Source organism: Nicotiana tomentosiformis, chromosome 5 (genome assembly GCF_000390325.3).
Source record: "Nicotiana tomentosiformis chromosome 5, ASM39032v3, whole genome shotgun sequence".
NCBI lineage: Eukaryota > Viridiplantae > Streptophyta > Magnoliopsida > Solanales > Solanaceae > Nicotiana > Nicotiana tomentosiformis.
In genome coordinates, this window is record NC_090816.1 from 90989936 (window position 1) to 91015294 (window position 25359).

The window sequence follows — 25359 nt, forward strand, 5'->3', positions numbered from 1 at the left end:
AAATTGTATTTCCTCTGTAAAATGACAAATAGCATATGCTCAAGTAAAATACATTACTATTTTAATTCAAAATAAGTGTCATGTTAGCTTTTCATTTCTGATCCAAAATAAGTGGTATTTTAAAAATTGAAGAAACCTTTGAGTATTTATTTTTCAAATTTATCTCTACTCAAGTAAATGATATATATAATTTTCTTTTAAAAAGTATTGTAACGACCCGACTGGTCGTTTTGAGTATTACAGCCCCGTTCCCCCAGTTACTGCTTATCCTGTGTTCAATTATAAATATGTGAGTTGTCGGGGAGGTTTCAGAATGAATTCGGAACACTTAGTTCCAAGATTTAAAGCTTAAGTTGAAATAGTTGGCCGGATATCGACTTAGGTGTAAATGATTCCGGAATAGAAATTGGATGGTTCCAATAGCTCCGTATGGTAATTTTTGACTTAGGAGTGTATCCGAAAAATTATTTGAAAGTCCACAGTTAAATTACGCTTGAAATGGCGAAAATAGAAAGTTTAAGTTTGGAAGTTTGACCAGGGAGTTGACTTTTTGATATCGGGGTCGGAATCCAGTTCTGAAAATTTTTATAGGTCCGTTATGTCATTTACGACTTGTGCGCAAAATTTGAGGTCAATCGGACTTGATTTGACAGATTTCAGCATCGAATGTAGAAGTTGGAATTTCTTAGTGTCATTAAGCTTGAATTGGGGTATGATTCATATTTTTAGCATTGTTTGATGTGATTTAGAGGTTCGACTAAGTTCGTATGATATTTTAGGACTTGTTGGTGTATTTGGTTGAGGTTCCGGGGGCCTCGGGTGAGTTTCGGATGGTTAACGGATTGAATTTTTGGACTTTGAACTTTGCTGGAATTTTTCTGATGCACTGTCTGGTTTCCTTCTTCGCGTTCGCGATGGGGTTCCCGCATTCATGAAGGGAAACTGAAGTCATGCGAAGGATATTTTATTCACGTTCGCGAAGAGGAGGACGCGTTCGTGAAGGTTGAGGGTCAGTGTGCATCACGAACACGAGAAGGCGGTCGCGTTCGCGAAGAAGAAGAGAGAGGGTTGGAGTGTTGGCCTACGCGTTCGCGAGTGAGGCTCCGCATTCGCGGAGACCTAGGATCTCTGGCCATCGTGTTCGCGAGAGGACCCTCGTGTTCGCGTAAGAGGAATTTCCGGGCAGTGAAGTTTTGTGCTTTGCGAACGCGGAAGCTCTCTCGCGTTCGCGAAGAAGAAATCGTTGGGCAGAGAGTTTAAGTTCGAAAAATATATTTTTCATTTTTAACGATTTGGAGCTCAGGGAGAGGCGCTTTTCGGGATATTTTCAAGTAAAACAATGGGGTAAGTGTTCTTAACTCAATTTTGGTCAAATTACCCGAATCTATTGCTATTTTTAGCATTTAATTGGTATTTTAAGTTGGAAAAATTGTGAAAACCCTTAAGGTTAAATTGAAGATTTGAGGGTCGAGTAGATGTTGGAATTTGGTAAATTTGATATGGTTGGACTCGTGGTTGAATGGGCCTTCATATTTTATAACTTTTGTCGGATTTCCGAACGTGGGCCTCACTGATGATTTTGAGTTGAATTTTGAGGTTGGAAAATTAGTATTATCATATGGAATTAATTCATATAATTTGTATTGACTGAATCGAATTAATTATGACTAGATTCGAGGCGTCCGAAGGCCGATTCACGAGGCAAGGGCATATTGGAATAAAGAATTACACGGTCTGAGGTAAGTAACACTTCTAAACTTGGTTCTAAGGGTATGAACCCTGACTATACGTGTTATGTAATTTGTTTGAAGGTGCAAATATACTAGGTAATGAGCGTGTGGGTGTGCACCATAGAAATTGAGACTTAAATAAATTATGTGGAGTTGTATAATTAGAGAATCATGTCATTATCCGCATATCATCCACGTGTTAGAGGAAATTGAGTTGAGACTCATGTTAAAGATCATGTTCAGGCTACATGCCGATATTTTGGGACCCACAGGGTCGTATTGTTGTTGAATTATTTGATTAAATTTATAATTTTATACTCAGTCACATCTATCATTTGCATATCATATCTCAGTCTCTGTTGTCATTCATTGATACATCATATCATCATATCGGGTTGATTTTCATGTAATTGAGAGCCCGAGAGACTGGAGATTTTGAGTGATATTTATGGGATTGGGTTGCACGCCGCAGCATGTTTTATTTACTTATGCCTGGATCTGGCTATTATAGCGCTTAGGCTGAAGGAGCCCCTCCGGAGTTTGCACCCCTACAATGAGCGCGGTTGATTTATATTGAGGGATGGATCTTACCAGAACATGGATCTTGTCCGTATCATTTATATCTGGGGATGGATCTTCCCTTAGGCTGGATTGGCCTTATATAGTACTGATTGACTGATAGACAGTTGATGTGTATATATACGGGATGGATCTTCCCTGGGCTGGATTAGCCATATACAGTACTGAGTGATTGAGTATTTTGAGATTTATGAGTGCACGAGATTTTCCACAGAGGTGCATCACATACAGCATGTACATTGACATGTAGATATAGAGATGTCACATTCCTCATATCATTAAGAATTTATCTATTTTTATTTGTACTGAGTTAACTGTAGAACTTGGAAGCATGCCTAAATTTTTTGGTACTATTATTTCTATATTGGACTGTACCTGTTGAGAAATGGAGTGAGATAGCCACTTTTTAATATGGTATTTAGTTTTTATCCAGTATTTTTAATGCTGAACAAAAATAGTCACTATTCTATTAAAATTAATACGAAAAGACATGTTTACCCTTTCTTTATGAGTGTTGTGTAAATATTAAGGACATGGTGTCCTTAACATTTACACTGTACACATAAAGTTAAGGACGCCATGTGCTTAATATTTACACTGCACATATAAAGTTAAGGACATGATGTCCTAAAGTTTAACAACGGAAGGTGCAAATATTTACACAACATTCATGAAATTAAGGACACCATGTCCTTAATATTTACACAACACTCATGTCTAGCACAAGAGTATTTTTGTTCGGGCGGATAAAACTTTATTAAGCACTGGCTAAAGACTAAATATATTTTAAACAGTGACTAAAGAGTAAAGACATCTCTAATTAGTGGCTAATTATGCACTACTCCTGAGCTCGTCACTACTTTCATCCCAAAGGTTAATCTTGTTACTTATTGAGTACATGGGGTTGGTTGCACTCATACTACACTTTGCACTTCGTGTGCAGATCCAGGTACTTCCGAATACGACGGTTGCTAGTTTTTGAAAGATTATCTGTTGGAGACTATCGAGGTAGTTGCTTGACCTCCGCAGACCTTGACTCTCTTTCCTTTTAGTTATTTGTACTATTTTATATTTTCAGACAATGTTTGTATTAGTCAGGCTATGTTATCATTTAGATGCTCATGTACTCAGTGACACCGGGTTTTGGGAGTGTATTTTCTATCAGTATGTGTGGAGTTTTTCTATTGAATTCAAATATTATGTTTTCAAACTTAAATGATTATAGTGTTTTATTGAGGTTATCGGCTTGCCTAGTATTGAGATAGGCGCCATCACGATATGTGAATTTTGGGTCGTGACAAGTTGGTATCATAGGCTAGGTTACATAGGTCTCACGAGTCATGCACAGGTTTAGTAGAGTCTTGCGGATCGGTACGGAGACGTTTGTACTTATCTTCGAGAGGCTGTCGAACCCTTAGGAAAATTTCACTTTCTTGTATTCTGTCGTGTGAATTGTTGATTCCAAAAACTAAATTTTTGTTATTCTATTCTCTCACAGATGGTGAGGACACGTACTAACGGATCGGATGGCGAGCCACCAGTTATGGCCGCGAGAGGCCTGGGCCGTGGTAGAGGTCGAGGTGTAGCTCGTACAGTAGTTGGAGCAGCACCTGTAGAACCTCCAGTTGCTCCATCTTAGTAGTAGATTATAGATATAGTTAAGCCGTCGGGGCCAGCTCAGGCACCAACTGTGCCTATTGTAATTCTGAGCCTTCAGGAGGCTCTAGCACAAATATTGACTGTTTGCAATGGCCTTGCTCAGGTGGTTTCGTCTTAGGCCGCACCAGCCACTTCTCAGACCGGGGGAGGTACTTATATCCCTGTCGCCCGTACTCCAGAGCAGGTAGTTCAGGGACTTCAGATACCGAGGACACTACTAGTCCAGCCGGTTGTAGCTGCTCAGGCCTAGGTGGGTCCTATTATGAATGACGAGGAGCAAAAAAGATTAGAGAGGTTTGGGAGACTCCGTCCTCCAACTTTCAGTGGAACTGAGTTAGAGGATGCTCAGGATTTCTTGGACAGATGCCAGTAGATGCTTCGTACTGCGGGTATTCTGAAGACTAGTGGGGTCTCATTAACTACTTTTTAGCTGACTGGAGCAGCCTTCAGATGGTGGGAGCCTTATAAGAGGAGCAGACCAATTGGTGCAGCACCACTTTCATGGCAGGAGTTCTTCGTATTATTTCTGGAGAAGTTTGTGCCATAGACCCGCAGAGAGGAACTGCGCAGGCAGTTCAAGTATTTATATCAGGAGGACTTGTCCGTGACTCAGTATGAGATGCGATTTTCAGAATTGGCTTGTCATGCAGTTTTGTTGGTTCCCACTGAGAGGGAGAAGATCAGCAGGTTCATTAATACCCTCAACCATCTGTTCCATTTTGTTATGACTTTGGGGAATGTAGCAGGTGCTAAATTCGATGAGGTGGTTAACAGTGCTCGACGGCTAGAGATGGTCCGTATTCAGGAGCATGGGGAGAGGGAGGCCAAGAGGTCTCGTGGTCCGGGTAATTCCAGTGGTGTTCCTTCTGGGGGACAGCCCTATCACAGTAGGGTTCGACCTTATAGGCCCGCTCAGATGGCTCATCCAGCTCATCATGGCGCATCAGCTAGCCATGGTTTATATAGTGCTCGACAGAGTCAGTCTTCTCTTAGTACACTTCAAGCTCAGAGTTCATCTCGCGCACCATCAGTTTAGGGTTCATCAGTACCAGGATCTTCTGGTAGTTATTCTAGTTCTCGGGGTCCACCTTAGTACTTGCCGACATTTTCAGAGAATGGTTGTTTTGAGTATGGAGATTTGGGTCACATAAAGAGATATTATCCCCGCCTTAAGGGAGGTTCAGCTCAGCAGGGGAGTTAGGCTACGACTTCAGCACCAGTTGCTTCTCTACCCGCCCAGCCAGCTAGGGGTGGGGCTTAGTCAACTAGGGGTCGCCCAAGGGGGAGGCCGATCAGGTGGCGATCGGGCCCGATTTTATGCTATTCCTGCCAGGCCAGATGCCGTTGCTTCAGATGCAGTGATCACAGGTATTGTCTTAGTGTGCCACAGGGAAGCTTCTATATTATTTGAACCTGGTTCCACATATTCGTATATATTATCATATTTTGCTCGTTATCTAGATATGCCTCGCGAGTAATTAGTTTCACATATTCATGTATTATCGCTGGTGGGCGATATTATTATTGTGGACCGTGTGTATTAGCCGTGTGTGGTAGTTATCGGGGGACTAGAGACTAGAGTTGATCACTTATTTCTTAGTATGGTTGATTTCGATATAATATTGGGTATGGATTGGTTGTCTTCATGTCATGCTATTCTGGATTGTCACGCAAAAACCATGACGTTAGCGGTACCGGGATTACCGAAGGTCGAGTGGAGAGGTTCCCTAGATTATGTTTCCAGCAGGGTAATTTCTTATTTGAAGGACCAACGTATGGTTAAGAATGGGTGTTGTCATACTTGGACTTTGTGATAGATGTGGATGTAGACACCCCTACTATTGACTCTGTACTGGTAGTGCGAGAATTTCCAGGTGTATTTCCTGTAGACCTGTCGAGCATGCCACCCGACAGGGATATTGATTTCGGTATTGACTTGGTACCAGGCACTCAGCCCATTTCCATTCCTCTGTATCGTATGGCACCAGCTAAATTGAAAGAATTGAAAGAGCAACTTCAGGAACTTCTTGATAAGGGATTTATTAGGCCTAGTGTGTCACCTTGGGGTGCACTGGTTCTGTTTGTGAAAAATAAATATGGTACTATGCGGATGTGCATCGACTACAGGCAGTTGAACAAAGTTACAATCAAGAACAAGTATCTTTTGCCTCGTATTGATGATTTATTTGACCAGCTTCAGGGAGCGAGGGTGTTCTCCAAAATTGATTTAAGATTTGGGTATCACCAATTGAAAATTCGGGATTCGGATATTCTAAAGATGACATTCAGGACCAGTTATGTTCACTATGAATTTCTCATGATGTCTTTTGGGCTGACCAACGCCCCAGTAGCATTTATGCACTTGATGAATAATGTATTCTATCTGTATCTTAATTTATTTGTCGTAGTATTCATTAATGATATCCTGGTGTACTCAGGTAGCCAGGAGGAACATGCACAACATCTGAGTATTGTACTATAGAGGTTGTGGGAGGAGAAACTTTATGCCAAATTCTCTAAGTGTGAGTCCTGGCTTAGTTCAGTGGCATTCTTGGGACACATAGTGTCCAGTGAGGGAATTCAGGTGGATCCGAAGAAGATAGAGGCAGTTCAAAGTTGTCCTAGGCCATCTTCAGCTTCTGAGATTCAGAGTTTTTTCGGCTTGGCCGGGTATTATCGTCGCTTTGTGGAGGGCTTCTCATCTATTGTGGTGCCCCATTCAGTTGGTTGGATGAGTGTGAAAAGAGCTTTCAGAAGCTTAAGACTGCTTTGACCACAACTCCAGTTCTAGTTTTGCCTTCAGCTTCAGGCTTTTATATAGTGTATTATGATGCTTCTCGGATCGGTATTGGGTGTGTCTTATGCAAGAGGGTAGAGTGATTACTTATGCTTCGAGCCAGTTGAAGCCACGTGAAAAGAACTACCATGTTCATGATTTAGAGTTTGCAGCTATTGTTCATGCACTAAAGATTTGGAGGCACTATCTCTATGGTGTGTCTTGCGAGGTATTTACAGATCATCGGAGTCTCCAACACTTGTTCAAACATAAGGATCTAAATTTGAGGTAGCGGAGATGGTTGGAGCTGCTAAAGGATTATGATATTACTATTCTGTATCATCCCGGGAAGGCCAATGTGGTGGCCGATGTCTTGAGTAGAAAGCTGGTGAATATGGGTAGCCTTGCATTCATTCCTATTGGTGAGAGGCCTCTTGCAGTTGATGTTCAGGGCTTGGCTAACTAGTTCGTGAGATTAGATGTTTCGGAGCCCAGTCAGGTTCTAGTCTGTGTGATTTCTTGGTCTTCCTTATATGACCGCATCAGGAAGAGCCAGTATGATGATTCCCATTTGCTTGTCCTGAAGGACACAGTTCAGCACGACGATGTCAAAGATGTTACTATTAGAGATGATGGGATGTTGAGAATACAGGGTCGGATTTGTGTTCCAAATGTAGATGGGCTGTGTGAGTTGATTCTTGAAGAATCCCATAATTCGTGGTACTTCATTCATCCGGGTGCCGCAAAGATGTATCAAGACTTGAGACAACACTATTGGTGGAGAAGAATGAAGAAAGATATAGTTGGGTTTGTAGTTCGATGTTTAAATTGTCAACAGGTAAAGTACGAGCATCAGAGACCGGGCGGATTGCTTCAGAGACTTGAAATTTCGGAGTGGAAATGGGAGCGCATTACCATGGACTTTGTAGTTGGACTCCCACAGACTTTGAGGAAGTTTGATGTTGTTTGGGTAATTGTGGATCGGTTGACCAAGTCCGCGCATTTTATTCCAGTTGGGACTACTTACTCTTCGGAGCGGTTGGCTGAGATTTATATCCGCGAGATTGTTCGACTTCACGATGTGTCAGTGTCCATCATTTCAGATCGGGGCACGCAGTTTACATCACAGTTTTGGAGAGCAGTGCAGTGAGATTTAGGCACACAGGTTCAGTTGAGTACAGGATTTCACCCTCAAACGGATAGACAGTCCGAGCACACTATTCAGATATTAGAAGATATGCTATGCGCATGTGTTATAGATTTTGGGGGTTCTTGAGATCAGTTTTTGCCACTTGCAGAGTTTGCTTATAATAACATCTACCAATCGGGCATTCAGATGGCTCCGTATGAGGCTTTATATGGGAGACGGTTTTGGTCTCTGGTGGGTTAGTTTGAGCCGGGTGAGGTTAGGCTATTGGGTACTGATTTGGTTCAGGATGCTTAGGAGAAGGTTAAATTTATTCAGGATCGACTTCGCACGGCGCAATCTAGACAGAAGAGTTATGCCGACCGGAAGGTTCGTGATGTTGCTTACATGGTAAGAGAGAAGGCATTACTCCGAGTTTCGCCTATGAAGGGTGTCATGAGGTTCGGGAAGAAGAGCAAGTTGAGTCATAGGTATATTGGGCCTTTTGAAATACTTAAGAAGATTGGAGAGATGGCTTATGAACTTGCATTGCCGCCTAGTCTATCGGGTGCTCATCCAGTGTTTCATGTATCTATGCTCCGGAAGTATGTCGGAGATCCATCTCATGTTTTGAATTTCAGTACAGTGCAGTTAGATGGTAATTTGACTTATGATGTGAAGCCGGTGGCCATTTTGGACCGACAGGTTCGAAAGTTGAGATCAAAGAACATAACTTCAGTGAAAGTGCAGTGGAGAGGCCAGCCAGTCGGAGAAGCTACTTGGGAGACTGAGCGGGAGATGCGGAGCAAATACCCACACCTATTTGAGACTCCAGATACAATTCTAACCCCGTTCGAGGATGAACGTTTGTTCAAAAGAGGGAGAATGTAATGACCCAGCCGGTCGTTTTGAGTATTACAGCCTCATTCCCCTAGTTACTACTTATTTTGTGTTCAATTATAATATGCGAGTTGTCACGGAGGTTTAGAATGAATTTGGAACACTTAGTTCCAAGATTTAAAGCTTAAGTTGAAATAGTTATCCGGATGTCGACTTATCTGTAAACAACTCCGAAATAGAGTTTTGATGATTCCACTAGCTTTGTATGGTGATTTTTGACTTAGGAGTGTGTCCGAAAAATTATTTGGAAGCCCGTAGTTAAATTAGGCTTGAAATGGCGAAAATAGAAAGTTTAAGTTTGGAAGTTTGACCGGGGAGTTGAATTTTTGATATCGAGGTCGGAATCCAGTTCTGAAAATTTTCATAGGTCCGTTATGTTATTTATGACTTGTGCGCAAAATTTGAGGTCAATCGGACTTGATTTGATAAGTTTCAGCATTGAATGTAGAAGTTGGAATTTCTTAGTTTTATTAAGCTTTAATTGGGGTATGATTCGTATTTTTAGCATTGTTTGATGTGATTTAGAGGTTCGACTAAGTTTGTATGGTGTTATAGGACTTGTTGGTGTATTTGGTTGAGGTCCCCGGGGGCCTCGGGTGAGTTTCAGATGGTTAACGGATTGAATTTTTGGACTTTAAACATATCTGGAATTTTTCTGATGCATTGTTTGGTTTCCTTCTTCGCGTTCGCGATGGGGTTCCCGCATTCGCGAAGGGAAACTGGAGGCAGGCGAGGATCTATTCTTCGTGTTCGTGAAGAGGAGGACGCATTCGCAAAAGTTGAGGATCAGTATGCATCGTGAACGCGAGAAGGCGGTCGCGTTCGCGAAGAAGAAGAGAGAGGGCTGGAGTGTTGGCCTACGCGTTCGCGAGTGAGGCTCCGTGTTCGCGGAGACCTGGGATATCTGGTCATCGTGTTCGCGAGAGGACCCTCGCGTTCGTATAAGAGGAATTTTCGGGCAGTGAAGTTTTGTGCTTCGCGAACGCGAGGGTGCTGCCGCTTTCACGAAGAAGGAATCGCTGGGAAGAGAGTTTATGTTCTGAAGACCCATTTTCCATTTTTAACGATTTGGAGCTCGGGGAGAGTCGATTTTCGGGAGATTTTCAAGGAAAACAATAGGGCAAGTGTTCTTAACTCAATTTTGGTCAAATTATCCGAATCTATTGCTATTTTTAGCATTTAATTGGTGTTTTAAGTTGAAAACATTGTGAAAATCCTTAAGGTTAAATTGAAGATTTGAGGGACGAGTTGATGTCGGAATTTGGTAAATTTGGTATGGTTGGACTCGTAGTTGAATGGGTTTTGTAACTTTTATCGGGTTCCGAGATATGGGCCCCACTAACGATTTTGAGTTGAATTTTGAATTTTGTTGGAAAATTAGTATTTTCATATGAAATTAATTCCTATAATTTGTATTGATTGAATCGAATTAATTGTGACTAGATTCGAGGCGTTCGGAGGCTGATTCGCGAGGCAAGGGCATATTGAAATAAAGAATTATACGGTTTGAGGTAAGTAACACTTCTAAACTTGGTTCTGAGGGTATGAACCCTGATTATACGTGTTATGTAATTTGTTTGGAGGTGACGCACATGCTAGGTGACGGGCGTGTGGGCGTACACCATAGAAATTGAGACTTAAATAAATTTTGTGGAGTTGTATAATTAGAGAATCGGGCAGTGAAGTTTTGTGCTTCACGAATGCGCTTTCACGAAGAAGGAATCGCTGGGCAGAGAGTTTATGTTCTGACGACCCATTTTCCATTTTTAACGATTTGGAGCTCGGGGAGTGGCGATTTTCGGGAGATTTTCAAGGAAAACAATGGGGTAAGTGTTCTTAACTCAGTTTTGGTCAAATTACCCGAATCTATTTCTATTTTTAGCATTTAATTGGTGTTTTAAGTTGGAAAAATTATGAAAACCCTTAAGGTTAAATTGAAGATTTGAGGGTCGAGTTAATGTCGGAATTTGATAAATTTGGTATGACTGGACTCATAGTTGAATGTGTTTTGTAACTTTTGTCGGGTTTCGAGTATAATTAGAGAATCATGTCATTATCCGCATATCATCCACATGTTAGAGGAAATTGAGCTGAGACTCATGTTAAAGATCATGTTCAGGCTACGTACCAATATTTTGGGACCCACATGGTCGTATTGCTGTTGAATTATTTGATTAAATTTACAACTTTGTACTCAGTCATATCTATCATTTGCATATCATATCTCAGTCTTTGTTGTCATTTATTGATACATCATATCATCATGTCGGATTGATTTTCATGTAATTGAGAGCCCGAGAAACTGGAGATTTTGAGTGATATTTATGAGATCGGGCTATACGCCGTAGCATGTTTTATTTACTTATGCCTGGATCTGGCTATTATAGCGCTTGGGCTGAAGGAGCCCCCCTCCCCCCCCGGAGTCTGAACCCCCACAGTGAGCGCGGTTGATTTATATTGAGGGATGAATCTTTCCTGGACATGGATCTTGTCCGAATCATTTATATCTGGGGATCGATCTTCCCCTAGGCAAGATTGGCCTGATACAGTACTGATTGACTGATAGTTAGTTAATGTGTATATATACGGGATTGATCTTCCCTGGACTGGATTGGCCATATACAGTACTGAGTGATTAAGTATTTTGAGATTTGTGAGTGCACGAGGTTTTCCACAGAGGTGCATCACATACATCATGTACATTGGCATGTAGATATAGAGATGTCACATTCCTCATAACATTCAAGATTTATCTATTTTTATTTGTACTGAGTTAACTGTTGAACTTGGAAGCATGCCTATATTATTTTGTACTGTTATTTCTATATTGGACGGTACCTGTTGAGCTCGTCACTACTTTCAGCCCAAAGGTTAATCTTGTTACTTATTGAGTACATGGGGTTGGTTGTACTCATACTACACTCTGTACTTCGTGTGCAGATCCAGGTACTCCCGGACATGGCAATTGCTGGTTTTTGAAAGATTATCTATTGGAGACTATCGAGGTAGCTGTTTGACGTCCGTAGACCTTGACTCTCTTTCTTTCAGTTATTTGTACTGTTCTATATTTCTAGACAGTGTTTGTATTAGTCAGACTGTGTTATCATTTAGATGCTCATGTACTCAGTGACACGGGGTTTTGAGAGTGTATTTTATATCGGTATGTGTGAGATTTTTCTATTGAATTCAAATATTATATTTTAAAACTTAAAAGATTATAGTGTTTTATTGAGGTTATCGGCTTGCCTAGTATTGAGATAGGCGCCATCACAACATGTGAATTTTGGGTCGTGACAAGTATCTATGTTTATTTACATTTATCATAAGAGATAAGTGATAATTTAGTCAAATAACTGTATGCGTAATATTATTGATTGATTTTCTTACCGATAGCAAAAATCTTAAAAGACATTTTGACTCTATTCATAAGTCATTCTAGATTGGTACTGTAACATAAAAAGTAATAGGCACGTGCTGGCACCTTCCAAATACTTCTACTCTAGTTGAAGAGAGTGACTTAGTTGTCGGATTCAACTTTTTTTCCCAACTGCAGCAACATACCTTTCATTAAAACAATTATTACATAAGGAATAGGGGAAAAAAAAAGGAAGAAAACATAAATAGTAAAAATCCACCTCACATAATTTGTATGGAGAAACTCTTGAGGTCGTTTGCTCAAGAAACATGTTATGTAGGAATTATTATACACAGATTAATAATGTAGGGATTAGTAATGCTGAGATTTTTTATCGAGCATTTGATTCTTAATAAAAATAAAATATAAAGGATATTAATAATTTATTTGAGGAAACGAAAAAGAGTAAGTTTGTTATACCATGTTATATTAGGCATAAAATAATATACACATTGGGATATAAACTTATATCATGATTAGTTATGCAAGTTTCAACATACAAATCAAAGAATGTATAAAGCAATACCAAAACTTATATCATAATTATTTTATCTTAAACCTCAAATAAAACGAGCGCACATGGGTCATTTGCTTTAGAAATAAGTTATGCAGGGATTATAATATAGAGATAATAATATAAAGATTATTTTTTATAAGAAGTTTAGTTTTTGTACTAAAAATGAGATATATAGGATGAAAATTATAAAATAAAAGTTTATGTTTAAACTTGATAAAATTGAAAGGATATTGATGATGGATTTGAGAAAAACACAAAAAGTAATTTTTGTCTTTTAGAATTAATCCTTATATAATTTAATTCATGTATTGTCATACCAAATTATACTAGCTAGGTATAAAATAATACATCAAATTGGGGTTAACTTTTATCATGATTAGCAATGCAGTTTCAATAAACAATCTAAACATTGTATAAAACAATACCAAAACTCATATCATGATTATATTATCTTATACCTCAAACCAAACAAGAACAAATTGCATAAATCTAGAAGTAAAATTCATAACTAGATTTATAAAGATTTAAACTCTAAGAAATAGAAATATATGTACAGATTTTTTAAGAGAATAAAATCCTTAATTATGAGAATATGTACTCATATAAAAAAATTTGACATTGAGTGATGTATTAAAGTTTTAAGCATTTGGCCAACATCTCTAGAGGTTTTGTTGATAATCATAGATATTCTATTTCTATTGCCGGCGAGCACATCCAGCGCCGGCGTCGACGTCCCACAGGAGACCAGGTATGCCCCTCTCTCGATTCTCTCTCCCTGGCCTTTTCTTCTTCTCTCCCTTTCTTCCCCCCCCCCCCCCCAAACCCTAACAATACCAATCCGACGGCTACCATCCTCTCTCTTCTCTCTCAATTTTCTCTTCTCCTTCACCCTTTCTTCTACCCCTCCCAAACCCTAGCAGCAGCGAACTCGACGACTTTGTTGCCGTCGGGACCCCTCTATTTTTCTTCCTTTTCTTCTTCTACACTGTGTTTTCGGATTTCAGCCATCACTCTTGCACTTTTAGTAGGGCATCTGTTATCTTTGATTCTCGGCTGTCACTATTTCTCGGCCCGTTATTTGTTCTCTCCGGCGATAGCAGGCCGATCTGGTGTCACGCCCCGACCTCGGGGAGCGGTGCTCAACTGAGTAAACCCAGTCGAGCAAGCTTAATTTATATTAACCTCTCATCATTACTCATACTTGATTTACCATAACATAATTAGATCTTGACTTTCAAATTGAATACATTTGGCTCAATGGCCTAAAATTCTCCTCATGATGGATACATAGCTTTATAAATAACTGTAAATACTATGAACATAGATATATGACAAAACTCAAAACTTTAAGTACATGACCCACAGTATACATGGAGCTTCTATGACAATAGATACCTAAATACATAAAATGAACTAGACCCAAACACCCACTAGAACTGTAAAGGGCTCACCATAAGCTGAGTAGTGAAGAAGGTCCCTATCAAAGATCCATATCATCCTGTAGAAGTATACATGCATTCATTAAAAGATGCAGCTCCCCCGGCAAAAGGGACGTGAGTACATGTGGAATAGTACTCGTATGTAAGGCAGACAAAATAACATATGAAGATACGGTAACTCAAATAAGAGGCAAATAAAGTATATCAAGAAACTACGAAACATCCCATAGAATCAAATTTCAAGTCTTATTATACTTACATCATTCTGAACATCTTTTGGGATCAATTGAGCCATATGAATTATGCGTGGGATACAAAATATAATGTAAATATAACAAAATGTGCAAACAATGGCAATGAAAGTGGCACCTATATTTCGTGTTTGCTATGCGTCTTACTAGACCGTCCACAACCCTCTCTTACTATGCAAATTATACACCTATGCGTTTCACAGACCGTCTATAGTGTTCATCTATATTATACACTTATGCGTTTCATAGACCGTCTATAGTGTTTATTCATACCGTACATATATGCGTTTCATAAACCACTCATAGTATTTATTCATTTATATTATACACTTATGTGTTTCATAGACCGTCCATAGGATTCATTTATATTATACACCTATGCGTTTCATAGACCGTTCATAGGATTCATTTATATTATACACTTATGTGTTTCATAGACCGTTTATAGGATTCATTTATATTATACACCTATGCATTTCATACACCATCCATAGGGTTCATAACACATCATTATGCACATAACCATATATAAACTCAAAGCGACATGATTAACATTACATTTAAGGTCGTAATTTCTCGTATCATTGGAATACTTCATGTTCATGCTCATCATGGAGAAACACAGCTCATTACATTAGCACATGCATGGTGAATCAATAAGTCGATTTCAATGGCACATGAGCCCAATTTCTTTTCTTAAGGTTCATCATCATTTAGCATAGGACATCTCCCTTGCATCTCGTTATTCACTCACTTGTCATCTTGAGATCATTAGCTAAGTTCGTGATTCTTCGGGACGTAATGTAACAACCCGGCTGGTCATTTTGAGAGTAATAGCCCTGATCCCCTATTTACTATTTCCACATACCTTTTTCTTCTTAGGTGACTTACCGGGAGGTTTTGTTTTTGGTTTCGGAGTCTTTTGGGACACTTAGTCCCTAAATAGAGGTTTAAGCCTTAGAAATTGGACCGTAGTTGAAACTGTATGAAGATGACTCTGGAATGGAATTCCGTCAGTTCCATTAGCTCCTTTAGGTGATTTTGGATTTAGGGGAGTGTCCGCATTGTGTTTTGGAGGTCCGTAGCTCATTTAGGCTTGAAATGGCATAAGTCGAATTTTTGAAGTTTTGAGCCGGTAGTGGAATTTTTGATATCGAGGTCAGATTCTGATTCTGGAAGTTGGAGTTGGGCCATAATGTTTAATATGACTTGTGTACAAAATTTGGGGTCAATCGGATGTGGTTTGGTTGGTTTCGGCATCAGTTGTCGAATTTGGAAGTTTCAAGTTCTTTAAGTTTGAATCGGAGGATGATTTGTGATTTTAGCATTGTTTGATGTGGTTTGAGAATTCGACTAAGTTTGTATGGTTTTTTAGAACTTTTTGTTATGTTTGGTTGAGGTCCCGGGAGCCTCGGGTGTGTTTTGGATGCTTAACGGATGAATTTTGGACTTAGGAAAGTTGTTGAGTTTTTTGTTTTATGGTTCTGGTGTTTCGCACATGTGGAGGGGAGACCGCAGGTGCAGGCCCGCAAGTGCGGAAGACCAGGCACAGATGCGGAATTTGGAGGCTTGATCAGGGGTCACAGGTGCGAGGAATTTCCGCATCTGCGATGCCCGCAGATGCGCCCAAGGACTCGCACGCGCGGAGGAAGATCGCAGAAACGGACAGTGTTCCGCAGGCGCACACGCGTAGGTGCGGCCCCTTGCCGCAGACGCGGACCCAACCCTCTTAAGTGATTTCCGCACCTGTGAGGTATTGTCCGCAGGTGCGACCCATGTCCCGCAGGTACGAAGATCGCTAGGCAGAAAAGGGGCATAATCGAGGGTTGAGGTTCATATTCACAAATTATGATTTTTGAGCTCGGGGGAAGGCGATTTCTTGAGGGATTTTCAGAGAAAGCTTTAGGGTAACGATTTCTAACTTGTTTTTGGTTGTATTTCATTAATCTATAGTCGTTTTCTCCATTTAATTTCGGATTTGGATTGAAAAGTTGGGAAAATGGGGAAAACGTTCCACAATCGAATTTCTGAGTTTTGAATGGGTTTTAGACATTGGATTTAGATGATTTTTGTACGAGTGATCTCGTGAGTGAATGGGTGTTCTTAATTGGTAACGTTTACCTGATTTCGAGACGTGGGCTCGGGTCGACTTTTTAGGACGGATCTTGGAATTTTTATTAAAATCTTGATTTCATTAATTAAATTAGTCTATTATAGTTGTATTTGTGATATGTAATTATTTTAGCTAGATTTGGGCCATTCGGAGTCGGATATTCGTGGAAAAGGTATTTTGACCGATTGATTGAGCTTGGTTCGAGGTAAGTGGCTTGCCTAACTTTGTATGGGAGAAATCTTAAGATTTGGAACTATTGTGATATGTGAGCGCCGTGTACGTGAGGTGATGAGTACGTACACAGGATAGTTGTGGAAAAACCCGATTTCTTACTGAGCAACAACTTGTTTTCCTTTTATTTTGAATTATACCATTTTAATGAGTATTAATCTATTTTCATTCTTAATTGAGTTATTCCAATATGTGTAGCTATCATGTTTAGTCTAATACAGCATGTCTACGTGTCTTAATTGCTTATGTGAACTCTGCGCAACATGCTTAGTGAATTTTCTGCTTCCTCCTTGACTGGTACTTAGTCTAAATCGTAAGATTTCATGATGTAGTTGTATTTCTATTTTTACGCTGCATATTTAATTTGGGACTACGGAATGGTATTCCGGGAGATCCCCTTGTACTGCATATTTACTTTGGAACTACAGAATAGTATTCCGGGAGATCCCTCTGTCTTGCATAGTTACGTTTGGGACTACGAGACGGTATCTCGGGAGATCCCCTGTTGTTATCTCTGTGTATTGAGCCGTTACCTTCTAAAAATTCTTTCTTATTAAATTTCACTCTTTATTTTACTGCGATATTTCATTTTTGCCTTGCTTTATTATCATATTTCAGTAGGGTCTGGACCTGACCTTGTCACTACTCTACCGAGGTTAGGCTTGGCACTTACTGGGTACCGATTGTGGTGTACTCATGCTACTCTTTTGCACATGTTTTTCATGTGCAGATCCAGGTGCTCCTTATCAGCCGCATTATCAGTGAGCCGAGACATCTTTGGAGACTTCAAGGTATATCTGCAGTGTCCGCAGACCTGGAGTCCCCTTCTACTCTTCCCCATATCCATTATCTTCTGTATTTTCTTTTGATAGACTCTGATGTATAGAGACACTAGATTTTTTTTCTATAGTTTGTGATTTACGATGTTCCAAGTTTTGGGATTGCTGTGTATTGTTGAACAGTTGGTTGTTAAAAATCATGTTTTTCATTTTATTATTCCGCAGATGTTAGGCTTACCTAGTCGTAGACTAGGTGCCGTCACGACGTCATACGGAGAGGAAATTTGGGTCGTGATACGTAACATCGAAGTCATTTGTATTTATTATTTTAGAAGCATATATACAATGACTAAAACCATTGAAACATACAATGCCTCATAATTCTCATTTTGGCAAGCGGGCACATTTCATGTTCATACTATCACTTACTTGTACTTGCCATGGGTGATCATAGAACATTAAGAGCATTTAAAACATTTAGGAACACTATAACCTTTACTCATGAGAACGTAGGAGCTAATAACACATTAGAAACAAAAGTACAAATACGTTCATCTCATAACCTTTTACACCATATATCAATTCATTCGTACTTTCAACTACTTACAATATCATTATTTCATTGGCTCTCTTAGCCATACATATGATTCTTCTTTCATGGCACAATGGTCGTATTTCATATTTCACACTTTCATATCTTTCCTTTCATAGATCATCATCATAAATATCAATATATAGAATATTCCGAAAATCACAACTTTAGGTTCGTTAGTAATGAAGGCTTTAAACACAATAGGTTTCTTTTCAAGAAATGGAGTAAAATGATTGGCAATCAAAGCACAAGTTAAAATCATAAACGAGTAACACATTATTTATTCTAGAAATACTTTTACCCCAAAGGGCAATACATAATTTAAACTCATGAATATATAAGAGCTCAAAACACGTTGGAAATACTTACAAAGCACAGCATAGTTGAAACAACCACATTTGGGTATGACTTGAGTACATAAGCTTTTAGACAAATCTATTTTTGAAGTCAATTTGGAACAGTTGAATCAAGGCTCATTTCTTAACCTTTCTCACATCATTTCATTTCATTTCATTTCATTGGCACCATTGGCCTGAAGTATAACTTTCATTCTTGGTATGGTGGCCATACTTTATATCTCCAACTCACTTCTTTCACTTTCCAACATCTTTATAGATTATCAACAACAAGACATTTCAAATCAAGACTTTAGGTACACATATGAGCAATTAAGAGTCTTAAGCACATTGAGTTTTTCTTCCACAATTTGGCATGATAACTTTCATTTGAAACACTACTCAAAGCCATAACATTTTAATACACATATCATTCTTGAACATATTCCCAAATGATAACATAATGAGATAGGAACATTTGGAACACATTTTGAATACATAATTCTCGACACTTAGCTTACTCGAGACAATTGAATTTATAGGGAACAACTCGAAACATGAGAATAAGGAACTTGAGCCAACCATACTTGAAACATACGGGAACATCATGGAATTCGATTCTAAGAGAGAAGTTTAGCCAATATACCTCGCTTTGAGCTTTCCTTAAATTACTACAATATTCCCGAAATCCTAGCAACTTCGATCTATTTAGAAACATAACAAAATTGAACACAGATTAGGAAGATATTCATGGTTTTATCTCATTTGAGCATTTTATCAAACACTAGATGTGCAAATTTGATTACAAGGTTCTGCCACAAGATTTCCTTCACTCCACAACCCAATCTTTACCCATTTGAGCTCTAAAATCTTCCCACAAACATTATTGGTACATGCATGTATAAATAATACTCTCACACCCAAGAATCATACTCTCAATCACCCATCTTATGCCCAAATTCGAGATTAAAAATATGGGTATGGAACCTTACCACTTAGATAAAGACTTTGTAAGCTTTCTTGTTGAATTTCAAGGCTTGAGCAAGATTTTGATGAACAATTAGCTTAGGGATTTCTCCTCTCACTCTAGGGCACTTCCCCTCTCTAAAAATATCAGATATTCCCTTTAAAAATAGTCCCTTAGGTCTATTTATCGAGATAGGGTCGGGTTATAAAAATAAAAGAATGGACCCTCCGAAATTCGGACCGGGCTATAGACCAGGCTAGGCACGCTTTGTAGCGAGCTACAGACCAGGCTTCGCGAGCTCTATAGCGAGCTACCGACAAGGCTTTGCAATGGATATAACATGGTCTAGCGTGCTACAGACCAGGCTTGGCGAGGGATATAGAACGATCTAGCGCGCTAGGAGCTGGGCGACGTGAGGTCAAAATGATTCAACTCCCCAACGCACTGTTCAATCCAAAAAGTCCAAAAATATAATACTTTAGCCTACCTTAGCACCACGGAACCTTAAATTATTTGCCGAAAATTTACGGGGCCTTACATCCGACGACGCCCATCTATTTTCTTAGTCCTGTGGTTTTTGTGTGCTTTTTAGGTAGTATTCGGTGGCTATTGGTGACGGGCGGAAGGCGCACACGCAGACGTAACTGAGCAGGCTGGCGTGCATTGAGGTCCCGCAGCCTCGGGGTACACCACACCATAATTACAGGTTCTACAAGCGTGAGTTGGCACATCCCTTCTCTCCCATCTCTTATTTCTCTTTCTTGTGTTAGTTAAATTGTTGTTGTAGTAGTTCATACTAGTTTAGTCATTCTAGTAGCCTGCCTGTAGTTTCAACTTGTTTTCTTCAAGTCGACATGTTGTTTGTTTTGTCTTAGAATTTTACCCTAGCCTACCGTAGGTATAATGGCTTTGGTCTGTAATGGTAGCGTAAGGTCATGTCCTCGGGGAGGGAGAATAGTGGGGAGGGGCATAGGGAAGGGGATAGGGTATAGGGCGGGGCCCAAAATGGGCAAGGGGAACATGATGGCCTATAGGTTGAGAGTTGGATCGTGGAATATAGGGATGTTAACGGGTAAGTCTATAGAGTTGGAAAAGATTCTCTATAAGAGGAAGGTCAATATAGCTTGTGGGTAGGGTCGAGGGTGAGGGATGCAGACAGGTTTAAACTATGGTACTCGGGAGTTAGGAAGGGTAAGAATGGAGTGGGAATTTTGGTGGATAGGGAACTCCAAGAGTCAGTGGTAGAGGTTAGGCGTGTGAGTGATAGATTAATGGCTATTAAGCTAGTAGTTAGAGGGATCACCCTAAATGTCATTAGCGCTTACGCACCGCAAGCGGGCTTGGATGAGGAGTTTAAGAGGCGCTTTTGGGAGGGGTTGGATGAGGTGGTGTATGGTATTCTGCCTACAGAGAAGTTATTTATAGGAGGGGATTTCAATGTACATATTAGGTCGTCTATTGGTGGGTATGGAGAGGTGCATGGTGGCTTCGACTTTGGGGATAGGAACGGAGAAGGTATTTCACTGTTCGATTTCACTAGAGCTTTTGAGTTGGTGATCGTGAACTCTAGTTTTTCAAAGAGGGAAGAGCATTTGGTTACTTTTAGAAGTATGGTGGCTAAGACCCAGATTGATTATCTTCTCCTCAGGAGGAGCGACAGAGGGTTGTGCAAGGATTGCAAGGTTATCCCAAGCGAGACCCTCACGTCACAACATAGGCTCTTGGTGATGGACGTCGATATCATGATAACAAGGAAAAAGAGGTTTGTTCAGGGTCAACTGATGATTAGGTGGGGAGCCTTGACGAAGGCTAAAGCTCAGGAACTGGAGGGGAGGTTGCTGGCTTTGGGAGTCTGGAAGAGTAGCAGGGACGCAAGAGAGATATGGACGACAACGATGACAGACTGTATTAGAGAGTCGGCGAGAGAGGTGTTAGGGGTCTCGAAGGGTTACCCAGGTAGGCATCGAGGCGACTGGTGATAGAATGACGTGGTCCAAAGTAAAATGGAAGGAAAGAAAGGGATGTACCTTAAGTTAGTGGAGAGCACAGACGAGGATGAGAGGAGAGCAAACAGAGGAAGATATAAGGAAGCTAGGAATGAGGTGAAGTTAGCGGTCACTGAGGCTAAAATTGCTGTGTTTGGTCATTTGTACGACGATCTGGAGGCCAGAGGAGGAGACAAGAAGTTATTTTGACTGGCCAAGGCGAGAGAGAGGAAGACTCGTGACCTGGACCAAGTGAGGTGCATCAAAGACGGGGATGGAAAAGTACTAACGGAAGATGCCTAGATTAAGTAGAGATGGCAAACTTACTTTCATAAACTTCTGAATGAAGAGGGAGACAAAGACATTGTGCTAGGGGGATTAGGGCACTCTGAGAGTCACCGAGACTTTAGGTACTGTAGGCGTATTAAGGTTGAGAGGTCGTAGGTGCTATGCACAGGATGAGTCGGGGCACAACTATCGGGCCAGACGAGATTCCGATAGAATTATGGAGGTGTGTGGGTAGAGCAAGCTTAGAATGGCTGATTGCGCTATTTAATGTTATTTTCAGGACGAAGAAGATGCCAGATGAATGGAAGTGGAGTACGATGATACTGATGTACAAGAACAAAGGTAATATCCAGAGCTGTAACAACTATAGGTGTATCAAGTTACTAAGTTATACTATGAAAGTTTGGGAGAGGGTGGTGGAAGGAAGGTAGAGGAGGGCAGTGTCTATATCTAACAACCAATTCGGGTTCATGCCGGGTCGTTCGACTAGGAAAGCTATCCACCTTATCAAGAGGTTGGTGGAACAGTACAAGGATAGGAAGAAGGACTTGCATATGATGTTTATTGACCTTGAGAAAGCGTATGACAAGGTTCCTAAGGAGGTGCTTTGGAGATGCCTGGAGGTGAAAGATGTGCCGGTAGCTTACATTAGGGTGGTAAAGGACATGTATGATGGAGCTAAAACTTGGGTTAGTACTGTGGGTGGTGACTCGGAGCATTTCCCGATTGTTATGGAGTTGCACCAAGGATATGCGCTCAGCCCGTTCTTATTTGCCCTGGCGATGGATGCACTCACACACTATATTCAAGGGAAGGTGCCTTGGTGTATGTTGTTCGCTGATGATATAGTTCTGATTGATGAGACGCGAGGCAGCGTTAACGAGAGGATCTGGAGGTTTGGAGACAGGCTCTTGAGTCTAAGGGTTTCAAGTTTAGTAGGAGTACCACCGAAACTTAAGGGCAAGTTCTATAGAGCGGTAGTTAGACTGGTCATGTTATATGGGGCTGAGTGTTGGCCAGTCAAGAATTCCCATATCCAGAAGATAAAAGTAGCAGAGATGAAGATGTTGAGATGGATGTGTGGGAACACTAGGCTGGGTAAGATTAGTAATAAAGATATTTGGGAGAAGGTGGGCGTGGCTCCCATAAACAACAAGATGCGGGAAGCGGGCTTAGATAGTTCGGGCACGTACGGAGGAGAAGCCAAGATGCCGTGGTTAAGAGGTGTGAGCGGTTGACTTTGACGGGTATGAGAAAAGGTAGAGGGCGGCCTAAGAAGTATTGGGGTGAGGTGATCAGGAAGGACATACACGACTTCAGATTTCTGAGGACATGGCTCTAGATAGGAAGGTGTGGAGGTCGAGCATTAGGGTTGATAGTTAGGAGGGAGTCGAGCATTTTTCTTCCTTCGTACCGGAGGTAGGGCTAGCATGTTAGGGTGTTGTCTTGGATTATTAGTGGTGTAAGTTTGTGTCCACACTATTTTTCTATTTTTTTTCATAGTTCGGTGGCTCTATTACTGGTTGTTGTTATTATTTTCCTACGATGCTTATATTATCTTTCTGATTTTTGTTATTGTCACAGATTCTATTGTGTATTTTTGTCTTTCTTGAGCTGAGGGTCTCTAGGAAACAGACTCTCTACCCCTCCGGGATAGGGATAAGGTCTGCGTACATTCTACCCTCCCAAGACCCCACTTGTGGGATTTTACTGGATTGTTGTTGTTGTTATTGTATAGAGATTCTATTTCTGTAAAGATGGTTGTTATATTATCAAAAGAATATGATTGTTATAAAAAGAATAATTTTACAAATAATATGTTGTTATTAAAATGGATATTATTATTATATATAAAAAAATTATTATACAAACGTAAAATATAACATAAAGAATCGATTCCAAAAGAAATTTAACTTTTTATAAAAAAAATATTATTATATAAAATAACGGTTATAGAAAGATGTGACGGTATGTATCTCTTTCTCCATTTGACTTCCTTTTCAATTTCTTGATCCAATCCTACCAAGTATTGTCGTATGCAACCATCCTACCTTCTCAATTCACACTACCTCCATCTATCTCTTTCATATTACATGTTCTTATTGCCTTTTAAATAGCGACGCTAGAATTATATATAAATTATACATAATAAATTTGTATATGCTATGTCTATACAAATTATATTATATGGTAACTCTGACCATGTCTATACATAACTTTATAAGAACTACCTTTGCTTCTTATTCTTCTTTTTGTCTTGTCTCCGCCATATGAAATTACATGTATTACGTATTCAGAGGCGAATAACTATATAAAATTAATACCATCCTAGGCGTTAGACCAGGCTATTAGTTATGGTACTCCACTTCTGTTAGCTTAATTGCATGAATTAACAATTTAACTTCTAGTTGTCGTACTTTCTGATAATTTTACTTGTTTTTCTTCCTGATATGATTATATTATATTGCATATAATTATGCACCTTCATTATTTTCAATTATCTCTATTGACATATTAATTCAAATTCAAATGTCAACAGGAAATTACATTTTTTCCCACATTATTTTTTTCTTTCGTTAACCATAAAACTTTGTTACCTATAAATTTTAAAACTTCTTATATATACTTTGAAGGTATCGTAAATCTTAAGTAACTTAAATGATTAAATAATAATATTTTATAGAAAAATATCGTTTGTCATATATTTATTAGTTTGGTGTATATACCATTTTTGATTATTTTTTTTGTAGATTTACCTCACAAATTTCACATTTTTAGGTTTTTTACTACCCGAAAAAGTGAAAGATCTATCCATCTTACCATAGCCCAAGGGGCGGATCCACCCCTCCCTGGTGGCATGGCACCCGTTAAGATGATAAATTTTTTATATACCTATATTAAAATTTTCTTAAACTATGTTAAATATTTTATCCTGCCACCCGCAATCATAAACTAAACAAAGGTGTCATGACTGATAGACCTTTTTGAAAGTTTTTCTTGTGTGTAAAATTCAATTTGGAATTTATCTTGAACCTTGTCCGACTTTTTCTTTTCTTTATGCTTTTTATTTCCTTTTGTCCCAGTCATTTCCCTTTTTGGCTGCCTCCCAATTTTCTAGTTGTCGTTTTACTAGTTTTATATTTTTCTTTTCTCCATCCTATTATTTTATATGTGGTCTCTAGCAAAATACTTAAAAAAGGAACTCCAAAACTTTAAAATTTTATAAAATAAGTATTCCTCTTAATCTTAAATTTATGAGTTTTCTTCTTTCAAATCCGAAACACTTGGGTCTTAATGGGATTTGGATTGAGATCAATTATTTTTCATCTTTTTTCTATTATATCATAAAAATTTGTGTTATTATATGGTTATTAAATATAATTTAAATTTTTTTACTACTAAATTATGATGAAAATTTTGTAAGCATTGCTTAAAAAAATATGAGATTTATGATTTTGATTTTTGGGAACTTGTAGTTTATTTAACCCTATACTTATGGGATATAATTTATCTATTGAAGATATTTTTTAAAATTTTCTTATTCTGATTGATTTAATTCCCTTGCTGAAGATGTTATCTTACTTGTGTAAATTTATATTTAATGTACAGAAAAGATATAATTTCCTAGTGAAAATATTGATTTTACTTGTGTTGTTATAATAAAAGTGTTATTCCTT

The 25359-nt window shown here is 39.3% G+C and overlaps 1 protein-coding gene across 1 annotated transcript; it reads left to right on the plus strand.

Annotated features, from left to right (window-relative positions):
• Positions 1–20680: 20680 nt before the first annotated feature.
• Positions 20681–21388, plus strand: LOC104085575 (uncharacterized). The gene has a single exon (XM_009589646.1). It carries the CDS (start codon positions 20681–20683, stop codon positions 21386–21388), a length of 708 nt encoding a protein of 235 aa, XP_009587941.1.
• The last annotated feature ends 3971 nt before the right edge of the window (positions 21389–25359 follow it).

What these genes read in the sequence shown, in the direction of transcription:
- LOC104085575 (XM_009589646.1), top strand. Translation starts at nt 20,681, where the DNA reads ATGGCTATTAAGCTAGTAGTTAGAGGGATCACCCTAAATGTCATTAGC.